Source organism: Lucilia sericata, unplaced genomic scaffold (assembly GCF_015586225.1).
Source record: "Lucilia sericata isolate MDLA Ls3-8-SP2 unplaced genomic scaffold, ASM1558622v1 Contig001109F_arrow, whole genome shotgun sequence".
NCBI lineage: Eukaryota > Metazoa > Arthropoda > Insecta > Diptera > Calliphoridae > Lucilia > Lucilia sericata.
In genome coordinates this window covers 53,555-73,914 of record NW_023995081.1, presented here as the reverse complement: position 1 = coordinate 73,914, position 20,360 = coordinate 53,555, and the positions used below count along the sequence as shown (strand labels likewise).

General features: G+C 31.3%; 2 protein-coding genes across 2 annotated transcripts; one reads left to right on the top strand and one right to left on the bottom strand.

Annotated features, from left to right (window-relative positions):
• The first annotated feature begins 6,623 nt into the window (after positions 1-6,623).
• Positions 6,624-10,189, top strand: LOC119610053 (scavenger receptor class B member 1). The gene is made up of 5 exons (XM_037965130.1): positions 6,624-6,901; positions 6,997-7,592; positions 8,853-9,258; positions 9,316-9,566; positions 9,886-10,189. Exons 1-5 carry the CDS (start codon positions 6,877-6,879, stop codon positions 10,075-10,077), a joined length of 1,470 nt encoding a protein of 489 aa, XP_037821058.1. The 5' UTR covers positions 6,624-6,876; the 3' UTR covers positions 10,078-10,189.
• Positions 10,190-10,332: 143 nt separating this feature from the next.
• On the bottom strand, positions 10,333-13,832 carry LOC119610054 (ejaculatory bulb-specific protein 3). Its single transcript, XM_037965131.1, has 3 exons — positions 13,753-13,832; positions 12,719-12,920; positions 10,333-10,553 (listed from the first exon to the last, which is right to left on the bottom strand). The coding sequence occupies exons 2-3, from the start codon at positions 12,906-12,908 to the stop codon at positions 10,378-10,380; spliced, it is 366 nt and encodes a 121-aa protein (XP_037821059.1). The 5' UTR covers positions 12,909-12,920; positions 13,753-13,832; the 3' UTR covers positions 10,333-10,377.
• Between the last annotated feature and the right edge of the window lie 6,528 nt (positions 13,833-20,360).

Sequence of the window (20,360 nt, the reverse complement as noted above, 5' to 3'; positions counted from 1 at the left end):
CCATTTCGAACAGAAAAAAAGCTGCGCCTCAAAGACTTACATTACTTTCAAACAGTTTGGCCTCAAACGCTCTCTGACAGGAATGGAAAATTCTGTACTTTAGTACTTTTTTTTCAGTACTTTTTGATATCGAAAAACAAGTAGTCCATGTAGTATAGTAGTCATTAGACCAGTCTAGTCTATAGTCTAGGACTAGTGTTGTATACATAGCAGTCAAAAGACCAGTCTATAGTTTAGTGTATGACCTATTCTGTATTCTAGTCTATGTCTAGTCTACAGTCTAGTCTACAGTCTAGTCTACAGTCTAGTCTATAGTCTAGTCTATAGTCTAGTCTATAGTCTAGTCTATAGTCTAGTCAATAGTCTAGTCTATAGTCTAGTCTATAGTCTAGTCTATAGTCTAGTCTATAGTCTAGTCTATAGTCTAGTCTATAGTCTAGTCTATAGTCTAGTCTATAGTCTAGTCTATAGTCTAGTCTATAGTCTAGTCTATAGTCTAGTCTATAGTCTAGTCTATAGTCTAGTCTATAGTCTAGTCTATAGCCTAGTCTATAGTCTAGTCTATAGTCTAGTCTATAGTCTAGTCTATAGTCTAGTCTATAGTCTAGTCTATAGTCTAGTCTATAGTCTAGTCTATAGTCTAGTCTATAGTCTAGTCTATAGTCTAGTCTATAGTCTAGTCTATAGTCTAGTCTATAGTCTAGTCTATAGTCTAGTCTATAGTCTAGTCTATAGTCTAGTCTATAGTCTAGTCTAGTCTAGTCTATAGTCTAGTCTATAGTCTAGTCTATAGTCTAGTCTATAGTCTAGTCTATAGTCTAGTCTATAGTCTAGTCTATAGTCTAGTCTATAGTCTAGTCTATAGTCTAGTCTATAGTCTAGTCTATAGTCTAGTCTATAGTCTAGTCTATAATCTAGTCTATAGTCTGGTCTATAGTCTAGTCTATAGTCTAGTCTATAATCTAGTCTATAGTCTAGTCTATAGTCTAGTCTATAGTCTAGTCTATAGTCTAGTCTATAGTCTAGTCTATAGTCTAGTCTATAGTCTAGTCTATAGTCTAGTCTATAGTCTAGTCTATAGTCTAGTCTATAGTCTAGTCTATAGTCTAGTCTATAGTCTAGTCTATAGTCTAGTCTATAGTCTAGTCTATAGTCTAGTCTATAGTCTAGTCTATAGTCTAGTCTATAGTCTAGTCTATAGTCTAGTCTATAGTCTAGTCTATAGTCTAGTCTATAGTCTAGTCTATAGTCTAGTCTATAGTCTAGTCTATAGTCTAGTCTATAGTCTAGTCTATAGTCTAGTCTATAGTCTAGTCTATAGTCTAGTCTATAGTCTAGTCTATAGTCTAGTCTATAGTCTAGTCTATAGTCTAGTCTATAGTCTAGTCTATAGTCTAGTCTATAGTCTAGTCTATAGTCTAGTCTATAGTCTAGTCTATAGTCTAGTCTATAGTCTAGTCTATAGTCTAGTCTATAGTCTAGTCTATAGTCTAGTCTATAGTCTAGTCTATAGTCTAGTCTATAGTCTAGTCTATAGTCTAGTCTATAGTCTAGTCTATAGTCTAGTCTATAGTCTATAGTCTAGTCTATAGTCTAGTCTATAGTCTAGTCTATAGTCTAGTCTATAGTCTAGTCTATAGTCTAGTCTATAGTCTAGTCTATAGTCTAGTCTATAGTCTAGTCTATAGTCTAGTCTATAGTCTAGTCTATAGTCTAGTCTATAGTAGTCTATAGTCTAGTCTATAGTCTAGTCTATAGTCTAGTCTATAGTCTAGTCTATAGTCTAGTCTATAGTCTAGTCTATAGTCTAGTCTATAGTCTAGTCTATAGTCTAGTCTATAGTCTAGTCTATAGTCTAGTCTATAGTCTAGTCTATAGTCTAGTCTATAGTCTAGTCTATAGTCTAGTCTATAGTCTAGTCTATAGTCTAGTCTATAGTCTAGTCTATAGTCTAGTCTATAGTCTAGTCTATAGTCTAGTCTATAGTCTAGTCTATAGTCTAGTCTATAGTCTAGTCTATAGTCTAGTCTATAGTCTAGTCTATAGTCTAGTCTATAGTCTAGTCTATAGTCTAGTCTATAGTCTAGTCTATAGTCTAGTCTATAGTCTAGTCTATAGTCTAGTCTATAGTCTAGTCTATAGTCTAGTCTATAGTCTAGTCTATAGTCTAGTCTATAGTCTAGTCTATAGTCTAGTCTATAGTCTAGTCTATAGTCTAGTCTATAGTCTAGTCTATAGTCTAGTCTTTAGTCTAGTCTATAGTCTAGTCTATAGTCTAGTCTATAGTCTAGTCTATAGTCTAGTCTATAGTCTAGTCTATAGTCTAGTCTATAGTCTAGTCTATAGTCTAGTCTATAGTCTAGTCTATAGTCTAGTCTATAGTCTAGTCTATAGTCTAGTCTATAGTCTAGTCTATAGTCTAGTCTATAGTCTAGTCTATAGTCTAGTCTATAGTCTAGTCTATAGTCTAGTCTATAGTCTAGTCTATAGTCTAGTCTATAGTCTAGTCTATAGTCTAGTCTATAGTCTAGTCTATAGTCTAGTCTTTAGTCTAGTCTATAGTCTAGTCTATAGTCTAGTCTATAGTCTAGTCTATAGTCTAGTCTATAGTCTAGTCTATAGTCTAGTCTATAGTCTAGTCTATAGTCTAGTCTATAATCTAGTCTATAGTCTAGTCAATAGTTTAGTCTATAGTCTAGTCTATATGTATGTATAGTCTGAGTACTATTTCAAAATTTCAATTTTCCGTGCCTGCTCTCTTATGTTCACACAGCCAACGCAGCGAAATGTGAATTAAAAAGCTATGGCGTGGCGCTCCGCACTACGGGAAGGGAGAGAGCAACTGTCAGCATCTTCATCTTTAACATAAGATCGGTATTATCAGTTATTTTGTTATTTATAATGAATCTAACTTTATCGCATTTAAATTGCCCATAAATTAGCCGGTTGCAAATTTAGAAAACAAACACAAAAAATGAAGGTGATTAGGTCCTCTACTTAAGTCTAGATTACTTTAAAATTGCAACTATTTGTTTTTTTTCCAATTTTAAATTGCCAGCCTATTCTTTGTTTATTTTCTTAAAATGTCTCTGTTTTCTTTCATAAATTTCCAGCTGTACGCGTTTTTAAAACATTGTGCTCTGCTTTATCATCTACTATTTATAAAGTCTAGACAGTGAAGCGAATGATTTTAATTTTATTTAATTTTTTATTATAATTATAATTTTGAATTGTTTAAATGACTTTTTTATAAGTGCAAGAAAAACATAAAATAAAATATTTAAAATAAAATTCATTCACATGCTTAAGGAATTTATTAAAAATTTTTTATTTATTTTTTTGGTTTTGCCCGTGCAAACGTGTACTTAAAAGTTTAACAGACCCCCATAGTGTTGATTTTAATAAAACCATTAGAAAACAAACAGAAAAAATTATATTTTTTTAATAAATAAAAAAATGAATAGAAATTATCTGGCAAAAATTGAAAAAGAAAAAAACTAAAACATGTATAAAATTTTTATTTAAGCCATATTATGATTTCAATGCATATTGAATTACAAATGAACACTGAAAACCGTTAGTTTAGTTAATCAGTGAATCAGTCGGTCATTCAGTCAGTTAGTTAGATTTAACTGATTGACTTTAAAAAGCTAAAAAAAACAAAGCTTTTTTACTTTTTTTTAGCAATACATACTTGTATATGTATGTGTGCGTAACAAAAAATTTTTATAAGTAAAAACAGTATTTAACAGGGTGTGGCAATAATATTTGCCACGTGAAAACTTAAAAGTCGATTTTCTGGCTAAACTAAAGGTCCTAGGGCAAAAAGTATTAAAACATGTGATCGCTTTTAGTTGCTCCAAAAATTCGATATTTGAGTAAAAACATAAAAATCGATTTTCCGGAGATTTTTGTTAAGACAAAACATAAAAGTCCATTTTCTGACTAAACTTGAGGTCTTAGGTCCAAAGGATTAAAATCTGCTATCACTTTTATTCGCCTTCAAAACTCGATTTTTCAGTGAAAACGTAAAAGTCCATTTTCTGTCTTAACTAAAAGGCTCTAGTGCAAAAAGGATTTAAATCAGTGATCACTTTTTTTGCGACCAAAATTTGACAGCCCTAAGAACTGTAACGGGCTGCTCGGAACATCATCTGCACGAGGAAACGAAGGTCCTCCCAGTGAAGGAACACAATGTCATGTTGACTAAGCAGTTTCTCCTTGGATGTTACCGGGGGAGTCATCCCAACTTTTGGATACTCCCCCGAGACATGTCAGGAAGGACCTTCGTATATACGAGGAGAACGAATGTCGTAGTGCTTTACGTAAACACCTGGCATGTTGGCCTATTTCACGGTGGTCTTTTTCATCCACTGGGTGAGCTAAAATATAACGACTCACCACCGCCCCTTTGTGTATCTTACACGCAAGTGTCAATTTACGTATATGGATGCCGGTCGATTATACGCGCACTTTGCTCAAGTACTCGAGCTATCTAATCTCTTGCCATAGTAGTCCTGTTGAGGTAGAACAGGTGTCATGAGCATCATAAGCCACAAACCTCTCCATACGTCAAATCCATTATCAAATCCATCCGCTCATCTACCGCCAGGCAGTGAAATGTAAGCACCAGTTTATAGTCCCGGCAGACTAGAGGTACTGGTAGCACCTCTTTACCCCGGGATTGCAATACACCATGATGGGGCATTTCATCATGAAAACATGCCATGATGGGATATTTCATCATGAAAACATGCCCCGGGGGGATACGAGGAGAACATACGTAGTTATGTGCATGATCCAACAGATCAGTCCTTGTACACGGCAGCTTTGAACGACATCCATAGAGACCGTATGAATGTCGTACTTGGTGATCGCCCACAGCCCATAGCACAGAAAACCATAACACAGAAAACCTGCGGTGGAAAACAAGAGTAGTTCTGGCACAACTAAGAACGGGATAGAGCAACAGGCTTAATGCCTACTGGTCACGCATAGACAGTGCCCTCCCCAATGAATATCCTGCATGTGGTCAAGGTCCGCACAATACCCACCACATATTTAACTGCTCATCCAACCCTAATTCTCTTTGTCCAATGTATTTATGGACACATCCAGTTGAAGTAGCACAATTTTTAGGCTTGGATATTAATGTGGAACCCCCAACTTGATTATTGTATAGTTTTAGCTGTTACAACAACAATCAAAAATCGATTTTGTAGTGAAAATATAAAAGTTCATTTTTTGGGCGAAACTGAACATCCTGTGCTCTAGTTTTGAAATTAAAACATAAAAATCGATTTTCCGATTTTTTTTTAGTTAAAACATAAAAGTCCATTTGCTGGCTAAACTAGAGGATCTAGGTCCAAAAGGGTTAAAATCTGTGATCACTTTTATTTGCCAAAAATTTCGATTCTTGAGTGAAAATATAAAAATCCATTGTCTGGCTATTTAGAGGTCACATCGCAAGCAAAATTTCCATTCGGTAGCGAATCCGGTACCATGGCCGGATTAGCGTATCTTTAAGTCGTCATAATTAAACGCTTGCAAATGATTTATTACACACCCACTTCATGTCGCATCTTATGGATTTTTTACGCATAATTTGTTTTTATTGTGTCTGCGTTGATAATATTTTATTTTATTTATTTTTTTCTTGAACTATATAGTACTTAAGTAGAAGAAGATCGTACGTCGATCGTCTACTATAAAATTATGCTTCAATGATGGTTGGTGTACATTTGATTTGTTTTGTTTTGATTTTTAATTTTAATTGATAATTCCTATTTTCAAACACTATTTCAAGTGTAAAGTAAACTTTAGTTAAAAAAAAATAACACAAGCTCAAAACTATCATCTAGAATTTGTATAGGTCCTACAACAACATTACAACTAATGACTATATATAATCTATAGGAACTTGTTGTACAACAACAAGAGAAAGTTTCTTCTCTTTTTTTGTTGTGGTTAAGCTGACATGATAAGAATGAAATGCGGTTCAATTAGTGATAAGCCAGTTTAGAACTGCAGAGACTGTCAGAGACCCATCCATCTATACACTCAGAGTGAAAAAATGGTATAAAATGAAAATCTAATCAAATATATAACTTAAATTGTCTTAAAGTAAAATTTTGATAGAGCTAAATTCTTCTCTACTTTTCCATCTTTTAATAGATATTTCTCTGAGAATTCCATATCGGTGCAGTTTGACTTTATCACTTTGTAACTCTTTAAACTAATCTAAAAATGATAGGACACTGTTGGAGTCTGAAAGTTCTCGTTATTTTAAACCTTGAAGATATAAACTTTTAAACTGTTGACCTATATTTTATTAATAAGAAAAGGCTATATTAACCTTGACAAAATAATATTCCAAAATGAAGGATTAAGAGATATTTTGAATCAAGATCTTTTTTGTTTATAAGTTGTAAAATGACCAGATATATTCCTTAAAACCCCCCTTAAATGACCTCGTTTAATAACAGCTCATTTAAACTGATAATTGATATTTTTCGAGTGTAAACGACGACAACGTTTGCCAAAGAAGACCTAAACATCGGATGATAAGAATAAAACTCATGTTTGTTGTTGCTTCCTATAAAATTTCAAAATGATTTTGTTTTTATTTCATACAATTCTCAACAGACAGTGCTTTTTCTGAATTAAAATCTTTCTTAAACTGAGCCCAATACCTTAGTAGTGTTTTACGCGTCCTAATACAAATAACGTCCTAAACGTAAAGACGTCTAACGGTGTTGTTGTAGTTGGTTTCAAAAAAAAATAGTCTCGAAGTATTATTTTTTTAATTTTGTTTATAATTATTTTGTTAAAAAAAAAAACCTAACGGTGAATTAATCTAAACGTAGATCAGTGGAGATGTCTGGACGGAAATGTTTAATGTGTTAGCAAAACTTTTTTTTTTTAAATAAATAAATATTTTGTGTCACCTAAATTTAAAGGCATAAGACTAACCGGTCCACTTTTATATCTTCATAGGCAAATTAATTACTTTATCTATAGTGGGTACTACCGCCACTCTGCTATTTTTCATCTCCTTAAATGTGGACTATCAATGGGAGCTGGCCAAAGAACATGTACGTTTTCGTAGCGGCATGCCTTCACAGGCAAATTGGATAACATCTCCCTATGGCCGTTTGAAAGTCTACCTCTTTAATGTTACCAATTCGGCAGAGTTTCTAAATGGTACCGATACACGTCTAAAAGTCCAACAAGTTGGTCCTATTGTGTATGCTATAAAGGGTCACAATGAGATTAAACATCAATCACACGATAGCCTAACATATCGTAAGATACGTTATGGCGAAACCTACTTTGATCCGGAGGCAAGTTGCTCACCCGATATACTCAATCAAACGATAATTTTGCCAAATCTTGTATTACTGGGTGCTGCCGCCAAATTGCACGATTGGGTTTTTCTAGTGAGACATGCCTTCAATGCCATCACCATTAATGAATCGGCATTTTTGACCAAGAGTATAAATTATTTCTTGTGGGATTTTAAGTTGCCGGCATTGAATATGTTGTCGAATTATGTGCCAAATATTGTTGCCAATTGCGGAATGTTGTACAATGTAAGTACGAGTAAATGAAGAATGTCATTGAACGATGACAGTGGTGTTTATTTCAAGAAGTGATTTTTTTTGTTTGGTGTAAACGAATACCGTTAAATTGAAAATTGTTCGTGTTAAATAACAGACCAACGCGAAATTTGAACATAAATCAAAACCCAGAGCCTAAGTTTATCTAAATGATTAAGCGCGTTTGAATCATAATCCGACCCCGGGATTGCTCCATTACATAAGGTTTTTTGAAATGTGCTATCCTAAAGTTTTGAAAACACCCGTTTTAGTCCATATTTGAGTCGTTCGTATCGGACGGTCTGATGGCATAACAAATTTGAAAAAAGGAACCTGATGTAATGTAGGTTTCAAGATGTTTAATTAATTAGTTAGGTAGTGGTTAGTTAGTCCAGTCGTAACGGTAGTCATTAGTTAGTTAGTTAGTTAGTTAGTTAGTTAGGTAGTTAGTTAGTTAGTTATTTAGTTAGTTAGTTATTTAGTTATTAGTTTTTAGTTTTTAGTTAGTTATTAGTAGTTAGTTAGTTAGTAGTTAGTTAGTTAGTATGTTAGTTTAGTTAGTTCGGTTGTTATTTAGTTTAGTAGTTAGTTTAGTTAGTAGTTATTTAGTTAGTTAGTTAGTTATTTAGTTAGTTTAGTTAGTTGTGTTAGATTTAGTTAGTTATTAGTTCGTTCGTTAGTTCGTTATTGTTCGTTAGTTCGTTCGTTCGTTCGTTCGTTCGTTAGTTCGTTTAGTTCGTTCGTTAGTTCGTTCGTTCGTTCGTTCGTTCGTTTTCGTTTTCGTTCGTTCGTTCGTTCGTTCGTTTCGTTCGTTCGTTCGTTCGTTCGTTCGTTCGTTCGTTCGTTCGTTCGTTTCGTTCGTTCGTTCGTTCGTTCTTTCGTTCGTTCTTCGTTCGTTCGTTCGTTCGTTCGTTCGTTGTTCGTTCGTTCGTTCGTTCGTTCGTTCGTTCGTTCGTTCGTTCGTTTTCGTTCGTTCGTTCGTTCGTTCGTTCGTTCGTTTCGTTCGTTCGTTCGTTTCGTTCGTTCGTTTCGTTCGTTCGTTCGTTCGTTCGTTCGTTCGTTCGTTCGTTCGTTCGTTCGTTCGTTCGTTCGTTCGTTCGTTCGTTCGTTCGTTCGTTCGTTCGTTTCGTTCGTTCGTTCGTTCGTTCGTTTGCTTTCCTCCCTCTTTTGCAGTACGATTTCTGGTTCCATTGAACAAATTCGTGGTAAAAATTTGTGTTTATTGCATTATATATATATTTCTCAATCTTCCAGGCCCTTCGTGAAAAGAATGAAGAATACAATGTTCGCATAGGGCTCGACAATGGCATGGAAAATTTCTTTCGTGTCAATACACTCAACAATAAAACATATTTTTCGGAGAGAAGTGCCCAATTGAAGCGAGATCGTAGATCAGATGATTATTGTCCCATCAAATTGGATAATGCCTTTGATAACTCGCTATTTCCACCCAATGTGCCAGAGGGTAGAGATTTCAATATAGTCGCCATAGAAAGTTGTCGCACTTTAAAAATGAAATACGATCAGATTGTGGAATATATGGGTCTGAAAAGTTATCGCTATACGATTGGTGAAAGTGGTGATAGTTCTGGCTGCTTGGATTATTCCATGGGTATAAAACTTCCCAAGGGATTATTTGATGTCTCCAAGTGTTTGATAAGTAAGTGTGATTGTTTTTGTTAAAGAGATTTTATTTAAATTTTCGGCTCATTTACAGATGATGTACCCTCGGCATTTTCGGCTCCCCATTTCTATGGCTCTGAATATAATTACTCTGCCCATTATGAGGGTCTTAATCCTAATAAGGAAGAACATGAGGCTCATATTATATTAGAACCGGTGACGGGTATACCGATTGAAGAGAAATATAGATTTCAATCAAACATTCCCATGCCCGATATGAAGGGCTATAATAGAGAGCTACAAAAGTTTAGCAATATGATTATACCATCATTTTGGTATGAATATGTAAGTATATAAACTAGTTATTTTGTAATAATCTTTAGACATTTTTATCGCAACATCGGAGCCGAATTACCGCAGACGTAATCGAATAAGCTTTCGTATTAAAAATAAGCTTAAATGTACCAGATTTCTATTTTGATATTGATTTTTATTTAAGAAAAGAAAACTACGATCAATTTTACTCGATCACATATGCGGTAATTCGGCCCCAGATCGATAAGAATAAGAAATTAGGATTCTTCCTAAGATGTGATTACATACTTTTATAATTCATTGATCAAATCTCTAATTCTCTCTTTCTCCTTCTTCATCTTCTTTACAGGACTTGGATGATCTACCCTCAATAATTCAATTCTTAATTAAGTTTAATGTTAAAATAGTTCCTGTCTTACAGCCAATTTTAATGGCTCTATTTGTAATTTTAGCTTTATATTGTTATCTTAAGATCTATTTATTAGTAAAACAATTAACTTTGAGAGATATTTACCAAAAATGCTGCAAACGTAGTAAATAAGTTCTAATCGTAAGTTACTAATTCTTAAGTAATTAATATTAAGTTATTAAAAATTAAACAATTTTCTTTTATAAATTATAATTTAATAAAATTTTTAGAAATTTATTTTAAATATTTTTTTATTATTAACTTCAATTGGTGAAGATGAAACACGTTTTTCTTAAATGTATCAAAATGTATAAAAAAATTTATATATAATTTATTTATGATGACTTTAAAAGATCTAAAATTGTATTTAAACTATTTGTTTTTAAAAAAATAAGAAATTAACTTGTTGAAATTCATTTGTTGCTTTAGGACTTAACCTTGTTTTTCATATTTGGCTCTGTAGTTGCCACTGGGATCGTATTTGTCCAAAAGCAATTTCCATTCACCGGGTCTGTTGGCACGCAAGAAATTGATGACCTTTTGGGAATTCTTTCTCTGGACATCGGTACATTTGGAACAATCGCTTTGTAGGGCATCGGGCAAGAGTTCTAGAAGGTAGAATTAAGAAATTAGATTATGTTTGTTTTTTAGAGTTTGAGGGTTTTCTTCAATTCTTTATTAGATCTGTGTCAGAAGTAGTGTCACTTATGCTGGGCCATAATAATTTGAATTCCTATGTCTATAGACTACAGAAAATACTAGATAAAAAAAAACTATTCTATATTCTAAACAATAGACTAGTCTATTGAATAAAAAATCGATTAGTCTAAATTACAGTCTGTAGACTAGATGAAAGACTTATTCTAGACAATAACTGGTCTATAGACTAGTCAAACGTCTATAAATTAAACAATAGATTAGAAAAAAGACTAGACAAAAGTCTATTGACTAAACAATAAACTAGTTCATACTCTACACAATAGAATTACTCAGAGAATAGTCTTAAAACAATAGATTATTATATACTCTAGATAAAAGACTATAACAAATATAATTCGTATAGTAGATCGGCCCAAGAAAAAGAGAATTGTCATTTAAAATAAATGCATTTCTTTAGAATTGACATCAGGTATTTTTAATCTGTCATTCATCTGTTCTTGTTTCCGTATTTCCGTTTTATTGAACTTTCATTCCGGATGTTTTTGTAAAATAAAGGTACCAAGCAAAAGTATCCTAGAGGGAAGGGAACTATCACAGAATAGGTTAGGTATCGAGGGCAGCTGCTACAGAAGCAGCTCACTTGGCTCCATTTAAGTTGGTCTCGTTGTGTTACCCTAGTGGTCGCAAGAGTGTGTTTTAAACTAAACCAACCGGTTTCATTTATGGAACATGGACCTATTCAGACCTAGAAAGCTCCTCCATGCCTAACAAGAAGGAAGCACCAAAGTAATGTTCCCTGCTTTCAGTGAAGGGCAATAGCAAAGTAGATGCGATATCGTCTCATTTTCTTTCTCATTATGACAACTTCTGCTGTAGTTTCCTGGCGTGCGTGCCTATGACACAGTGTCCTGTAATTACTAATACAAGCGTTCTTATATGCTCTTTTCGAAAGCCTATGGGCAGTCTTGATCTGAGATCATAGAGGCCAAATAGGCCTCGAGATCTGACAGGTGGTTTCACTGAACCACCTGATTTGGGCTTCCCCATATAGTTCATTAAGAACAAGACTCTGACAGTTCGTAAGAGAGATACCAGTAAAGGCGTCGATTTCTTCCTCATCCTACATTGCGGCGCTAATGGGTAATTTATTAAATATACAGTTAGACTGATATTTATCGTAATCCTAGATATCTCTCTCATTTCTCATTTCTGCCTATAAAACACTGCCGTAGTAAGACTGTCTAAAGAATGATTTAATACCAAATCCTATAGAGAAACCACCACCCTCTCTTCCACTCCTCTTAGAGGCATCAGTATAAACTCTCGTTACTCCTGGAGGTGGTTCGGAATTTCTATGTGCAATACTGGCAAAAGCGGTTATCGAAGTTGGGTTTCGTAATGCTTCCTTTTAATACTCATTTTAATGTCCATACCAAGACGAATCGATTATAAATTTCAAGGAGAATTTATACAAGTTGAAGTCACTAATGAATCCCGTAAAGTATAGACACTTTGTTTCAGATGAAGTTTGACAGCTTCGAGATAAATTCTGATGAACAAAAAGAAAATAATCGGCTGTTATAATGACTTCAAAGTAATGCATTATAATTCAGACAAATACGGACGGATTTTATGAAGTTTTTTAATACAATCTAAATTAGCCAGTGATCTTACCCTGTATGGATCAAGGCTGACAACTCGCCAGATAAATATTTATTCCGCTAACTAAGAATTGATTGCATTGAATTGATTTCGTACCAATGAGAAAACGAAACGGACAAAATCGCCAGTACAAATAACTACGAATCAATAGCAATTCTTTCCCTATCTCCATTGAACTCAATAGTTGAGCAACATTAATACAAGAGTGTGAACCGCGACTTATGATATATGGAGAGATTATACGTAAGAGATTCTTTTTGTATAAAGATTTTAACAGTCACCGTTTAAAACTCTAGTTACAAAAAGCAAAGAACTACATATTTAAAGGAAACATTGCGACATGGATGTCTCACTATATACAAAATCTTTTAATCTGACATATCTGTCATAAACACCTTTCAAAAACTAAATCTGACATCTTGTTCAAACAGGAAATCTTCTTTGTACTCACTTTTCAATTCACGTCCTTCGGGTGTGCAAGGTCCTTTATCCATCAGACACTTAATGTAGTTGGTTAAAATACGATTGTTACCCAAAACGCTGTCAACATCGACATTATCGAATTTGTTGGTGTATTGTTTTTGAGCGGCCACTAAGGCGAAGCAAACTACCACCAATAAACAGGCAAAAGTTGTCTTCATTTTGTTCGATATCTGGAATCAAGAAAGAAGCATATATTGTAAAAAAAATATATATAAAACATAAACACCCAACCAAGAGCGTTTTAAACACAAAAATGAAATTAAATTATTATGAAACATTTTGGAGAGTAAGAGATAAGCCAAGAAAGAAAAAACCAACTAAACCACCATACACAGGTTGACAGGTTTTTACTTATGTTATGGCTTATGTCTGCTTCTTTTTTCCAATTTAATATTATTATCGCATGTAATCGATTACATAATGTTTTCCGATAAAAGAAAAAAATAAACGCTTAGGTACGGCTTTAAGCACCTTTTTTAGAGCAAATCAAGGTACTTTTTTTGTATAGAAAAACACTTAAAACCTTCAAATTGCTTTAATTTAATTTCACTTTAGGTAAATATTTATTTAAAAAAAACTACTTGAAAATATCAAAACCTGAAATGCATACAAAATTTACAATTTTACACAATCGTACTATTTTTTAGGTGTTTTTTTTTTAAGGTGAAATGCCTTAAATGGAAACTGACATTGTTGACATACAAAATAACGGTAAACAAACGTATTTTTTAAAAAGTAAATATTAAAATGTATTGATTTTGTTAATGGATTTATTAATAAAAAACCTTAAAACTTTGATATTCAACTTTTAAAATTAACTTAGTTTCAAATAAATAATTCTTTTAAAAATTATCTTAACAATCCAAATTTCTTTTTTTTCAAATTTCACACTTTTCACTTTTTTCTTATTTCTTGCGAATAAACTCTGGGTATTTATTTTATAAAAAATTTAACACTTTGTTAATAGTAGACAAATCTCTTCTTTTTTCAAAAATCACTTACTTTTTTTTGATAACTGTTATGTTTAAAGGTTTAAACAATATTATACTCAATTTCAATTTTGTTAAGTCTTTATATACCAAATGTGTTACTACAGCTACACTGTAAAAAAATCAACACAAACAATAAATCATCTTCGACGAAATTAGAATTAAAGAAAGGCAAGAAAAATAAAATAAGTCGAATGTAAATTTTACAAACAAAAAACGTACGTATTTATTTACATATTCTACATGGCGTAACAATGATTGCTATATTAAGTCAACAAGTTTTGTTTAATGTAAACAAATCTTTCTGGAAAATTGTTTTGTAAAAATAGAATTTAAAATAAATGCATTACTTGGCGATTGACATCAGTATTTTCAATTGACATTCATCATTCTTTGTTCTATATTTTTACTTCCGTTTTATTGAACTTTTATTCCGGAAATTATGGTAAAATGAAGGGACTAAGCAAAAGCGCTCTGAAAGGAAATTTCAATATACATTGAAAGTACTTCTCTATCTATCTATCTATCTATCTATCTATCTATCTATCTATCTATCTATCTATCTATCTATCTATCTATCTATCTATCTATCTATCTATCTATCTATCTATCTATCTATCTATCTATCTATCTATCTATCTATCTATCTATCTATCTATCTATCTATCTATCTATCTATCTATCTATCTATCTATCTATCTATCTATCTATCTATCTATCTATCTATCTATCTATCTATCTATCTATCTATCTATCTATCTATCTATCTATCTATCTATCTATCTATCTATCTATCTATCTATCTATCTATCTATCTATCTATCTATCTATCTATCTATCTATCTATCTATCTATCTATCTATCTATCTATCTATCTATCTATCTATCTATCTATCTATCTATCTATCTAGCTATCTATCTATCTATCTATCTATCTATCTATCTATCTATCTATCTATCTATCTATCTATCTATCTATCTATCTATCTATCTATCTATCTATCTATCTATCTATCTATCTATCTACTACTATCTATCTATCTATCTATCTATCTATCTATCTATCTATCTATCTATCTATCTATCTATCTATCTATCTATCTATCTATCTATCTATCTATCTATCTATCTATCTATCTATCTATCTATCTATCTATCTATCTATCTATCTATCTATCTATCTATCTATCTATCTATCTATCTATCTATCTATCTATCTATCTATCTATCTATCTATCTATCTATCTATCTATCTATCTATCTATCTATCTATCTATCTATCTATCTATCTATCTATCTATCTATCTATCTATCTATCTATCTATCTATCTATCTATCTATCTATCTATCTATCTATCTATCTATCTATCTATCTATCTATCTATCTATCTATCTATCTATCTATCTATCTATCTATCTATCTATCTATCTATCTATCTATCTATCTATCTATCTATCTATCTATCTATCTATCTATCTATCTATCTATCTATCTATCTATCTATCTATCTATCTATCTATCTATCTATCTATCTATCTATCTATCTATCTATCTATCTATCTATCTATCTATCTATCTATCTATCTATCTATCTATCTAATCTATCTATCTATCTATCTATCTATCTATCTATCTATCTATCTATCTATCTATCTATCTATCTATCATCTATCTATCTATCTACTATCTATCTATCTATCTATCTATCTATCTATCTATCGATCTATCTATCTATCTATCTATCTATCTATCTATCTATCTATCTATCTATCTATCTATCTATCTATCTATCTATCTATCTATCTCTATCTATCTATCTATCTATCTATCTACTATCTATCTATCTATCTATCTATCTATCTATCTATCTATCTATCTATCTATCTATCTATCTATCTATCTATCTATCTATCTATCTATCTATCTCTATCTATCTATCTATCTATCTATCTCTATCTATCTATCTATCTATCTATCTATCTATCTATCTATCTATCTATATCTATCTATCTATCTATCTATCTATCTATCTATCTATCTATCTATATCTATCTATCTACTATCTATCTATCTATCTATCTATCTATCATCTATCTATCTATCTAGCTATATTAGGCTTCACGCAATATTTTGAAATTGTGATATCATACCTTTTATGAAAGTTTTTGGATCAGCACTAATATTGGTGTAATTATTATTATTAAATTTCAAATCCTTCATCTGCATATCTGCGGTCAAAACACCGATTTTGGGCGACAAATTTTTGATAAACCGAAAACTGCTGAACATATTTCAAATCCGACTTTAGTATACTATTCTACAGGAAAATTTAAGATATATCAACTTAATTTGACAGAATTTGGATGCACTATAAATGCATAAGAGCAAAAGAAAAAATGCAATTTAAAAAAAAAAATTCAAAACTTGATTTTATCATTCGAAAATATAATATTCAATGCCTTTCAAAAATAGTGTTAAAATTTTTAATTTATTGTAATCCGTTTAGGAGTTATGATGGTTATAATGTTAACTTGTGGGTTAATAAATTCCCATCAAACAATGTTGTTTTTCATCATCACCTCCGAATTTAATAAAACTCCACCCAATTCATGTTCCATATATAACTGGTATAATGACAAATTTTGGCCCTTATAACTTTCGTGGTTTTCAAAATATAGCGTTGTAAAGTTTAAAATCTGAAAATTTTAAGTCTGATCACATCTAGAGGGTTAATGATAGAATTTTTGTTTTTACACCATTTTTTTCAGCAAAAAGCATACTTAGATTATTTGTAAAGAAAAAATTTTTTTGAAATATTTTTTGAAAAGAGTGCATCTTTGGCTAATTCTAAATGCACTTTTGGAGCATTATAAAAGTGTGAAATTGAACTCATTCTTACCGATTTGTCCTATAAAATCAATTATTAAAGCATGATTTACTATTAATCCTGCAGATTCTTCTCTGTAAAAAATGTCGCTCAAAATCAGTGGTTTCCGCCTCAGATATGCAGATGAAGGAGTTGGAATTTTGAAAAAAATATTACAGCATTGTGATCACTGATACAAAAACCTTTTTAAAAGTTGTGATATCACAAAAACGGGAAACATTTTGTTTTTTGAAACGAAGCCTAATCTATATATCTATCTACCTACCTATCTATCCAGTCGATTGATTACTAGATAGATCGAGTAGACTATGGACTAGTCTATCGATTAGACTATGGACTATTCTGTCGACTAGACTATGAACTAGTCTATCGGTTAGACTATGGACTAGTCTACTGATAAGACTTTGAACTAGCCCACTGACAAGACTTTGAACTAGTCTACTGACTAGTATAAAGACTAGTCTGTTGACTAGTCTATTGACTAAACTATGAACTATTCCATCGACTAATATATTAACTAGTCTATTGACTAACCTATGGACTATTATATTCACTAATATATTGACTAGTAAATAGACTAGCCTATTGACTAGTCTAGACTAAGTACTAAGTCTATGTAAGTACTAAGTCTATTGACTAATCTATGGACTATTATATTGACTAATCTATTAATTAGTAAATATACCAGCCTATTGACTAGTAAGTGGACTAGTCTAGACTAAGTACTAAGTCTATGTACTTGTCTATTGGCAAGGCTATGTACTAGTCTATTGACTAAACAAGACTATGGACTAGTATATTGAGTAGACTATAAGTTAGTTTACTGACTAGTATGTAGACTAGTCTATTGACTAGACTATTAACTAGTCGACTGCTTAATATAGAGACTAGTCTATTGACTAATCTATGAACTATTCTATTGACTAATATATTGACTAGTCCATTGTCTAGTCTAGTAAATACACTAGATTCTTGACTAGTAAAGGGACTACTCTATAGAGTAAGTATTAAGTCTATTTACTTGCCTATTGCTATGCACTAGGCTGTTGACTAAACCAAGGACTAGTCTACTAGACTATGGACTAGTCTATTGACTTTTATGTAAAGAATCGACTTATCCAAACATTCTGTTTTAATTTCATCAAAAAAATAATTACTCTCCGTTAACAAATTAAACTTTACCTACAATTTCTTTCAGTGTAATCTTAAGGAAAAGCTTATTAAAACCGGTTAATAAAACATACACAATGTGACTATGGTTATTTTTTGAAATAATTGTTGTTGTTTGTTTATTTTATTTACTTTAGTTTATATTTATTTTTTGACCAGTAAAAGAAATGAATGACGCTTAAAAAACCCCAAAAAATTTTGAATTTCAATTGACATGCTTTTTTTTTCTTTATTTACACAGAGGAAAAAGGGAGGAGGGGCGGCAGCTTTAAAAACTGTCTAAGCTAAATTTATTTTTTTTTTTTTAAGAAATACAAACAAATGTTTGAGCTAGTATTTGTGAATTTCTTAGACAACGTGTCCATTTGAATTTGAAAATTTTAACTATTAAATACAAGAGACAAACGAAATGTTAAGAAAATCTGAGTTACAAACTAAAAGACCATAAAACTACCGTTTATTGATTGTAGTAGTAACAACAAAGTAGGCAATATTAAAAAAAAAAAAAAAACCATTTAATAAAAATAAATTAATAATAAACATATTATATTGTCAATAAAAATAAATCTATGTTAATTAAATATTAAAAGATCAATTCTTAAAAAAAAAAACAATAAAATTTTAAAAATATTGACAGTTGACAAAAAAAAACGCACAAACTCTCTCATACAATTGTTTATAAACAAATTGTTGTGATCGATTTATCGATAAGAGGAATAAAAGTAAAAAAATAATTAACACAAATAAAAATCTAAAATTAAAACTTTTTGCGTCATCAAAGTACTTGAGATGTGGAATATTTGTAAAAATCATTTAACCTTGAAAAGAATTAAACGAGAAAATAAAGAAGAAATAATAATATTTAAGAAGGATTCACATTTAAGACGACAGGTTAATTTAATCAATGCGTCAATATCGGTCTATAAGTAATGTCGTTCAAACAATAATAATAAACTGGTCCTTTGAATTAATTCAATATTATTCCATTGTGGTTTTAAAAAGTAATAAAAATGTTTTTTTTTTTATTGTAATAAAACACAGAATATTAGTAGTAATTTAAAAAATATAGGATTAATTTTTAAGAAAATATAAAGTCGTTTTAATTTGAATATAAATAAGAACATTTTCGCGCAGCATTGGATAGCACTATGTTAATGGATTCTTGTAAATTAATTCACTGTCCCAAATACATTTAAAATACATACATAGCTAATATCTTAATATCAAAAGATTCTTCGACAAAAAATATCAAACAAATACAATTAAAAATTTTCATGGGCCGGTCTAATAAATAAACTTTATTTGCAAATCATCGAAAAGGCGTTTAAAATGTCAAAAGGAGTCAAGACTTGGGGATTTCCTAAAGAATAAATATAGAAAGAAGAGCATTTATACAAGTATTTGGTATCATTCAAAAAGTAAACTTAAGCCTTCACGAATAAAGAGTATATCAGATATATTGTGTGAACACCATTTACAAAAAAAAATAAAAATCTTAATGTGGAGATTTTCAAAAGAAAGTTCTAGTTCAGTTCTAGTTCAGTTCTAGTTCAGTTCTAGTTCAGTTCTAGTTCAGTTCTAGTTCAGTTCTAGTTCAGTTCTAGTTCAGTTCTAGTTCAGTTCTAGTTCAGTTCTAGTTCAGTTCTAGTTCAGTTCTAGTTCAGTTCTAGTTCAGTTCTAGTTCAGTTCTAGTTCAGTTCTAGTTCAGTTCTAGTTCAGTTCTAGTTCAGTTCTAGTTCAGTTCTAGTTCAGTTCTAGTTCAGTTCAGTCAGTCAGTTCAGTCTAGTTCAGTTCTAGTTCAGTTCTAGTTCAGTTCTAGTTCAGTAGTTCGGTTCTAGTTCATAATTTCCAGATCTCCATAGGACCTCCTCTTTTTGATATTAAGAAAAAACAATATAATTCGGCAGAAATAGTTTGAGTGTGTAAATCAGACATGGTAAACTTTTGTTAAGTAGAAAACATAGACTAAGAACATTAAAAAGGCTAGTCCATGGTCTAATTGTAGACTATATTTTATACTAATCCGAAGAGTAGTTGCTCAATAAGTCAATTGTCTAGTTTATAGATTAGTCAATAGACAATTAAAAAAATTCAAAACCGATACTTTCATGTATGGCTATCGAAATTGTCCTTAAAAACACCGAAAAAATGCTTTTAATCTTACTATTTTTGGTAAAAGTAAATACTATTTCAAAACTTCAATTTTCCACCCCTGATATTAAAAATTATTGTACTTAATTTCGTAGACATTGGTCGGTGAATGTACTTATGTCGACTTATATTTTCTCATTTATAAAATTACATGCTTAATAAGTTATAAACTATTTTGTTAATAAATCATTAATAATTAACAAATCATCGTGTAATTAAAAAAATTAAACACTTTACAATAACACGCGTGTCAAATGTTGACAAAAACATTAGTTTGATTTTTATTATTTTTAATTATAACTATTTCTTTTGAAACTTAACGATTTCATTAAACGTACTAAATAGTTTTTAAAATAATAATAAACATTTTTCATTGTTTCATCATTAGCTACAAACATTCATACATACATAC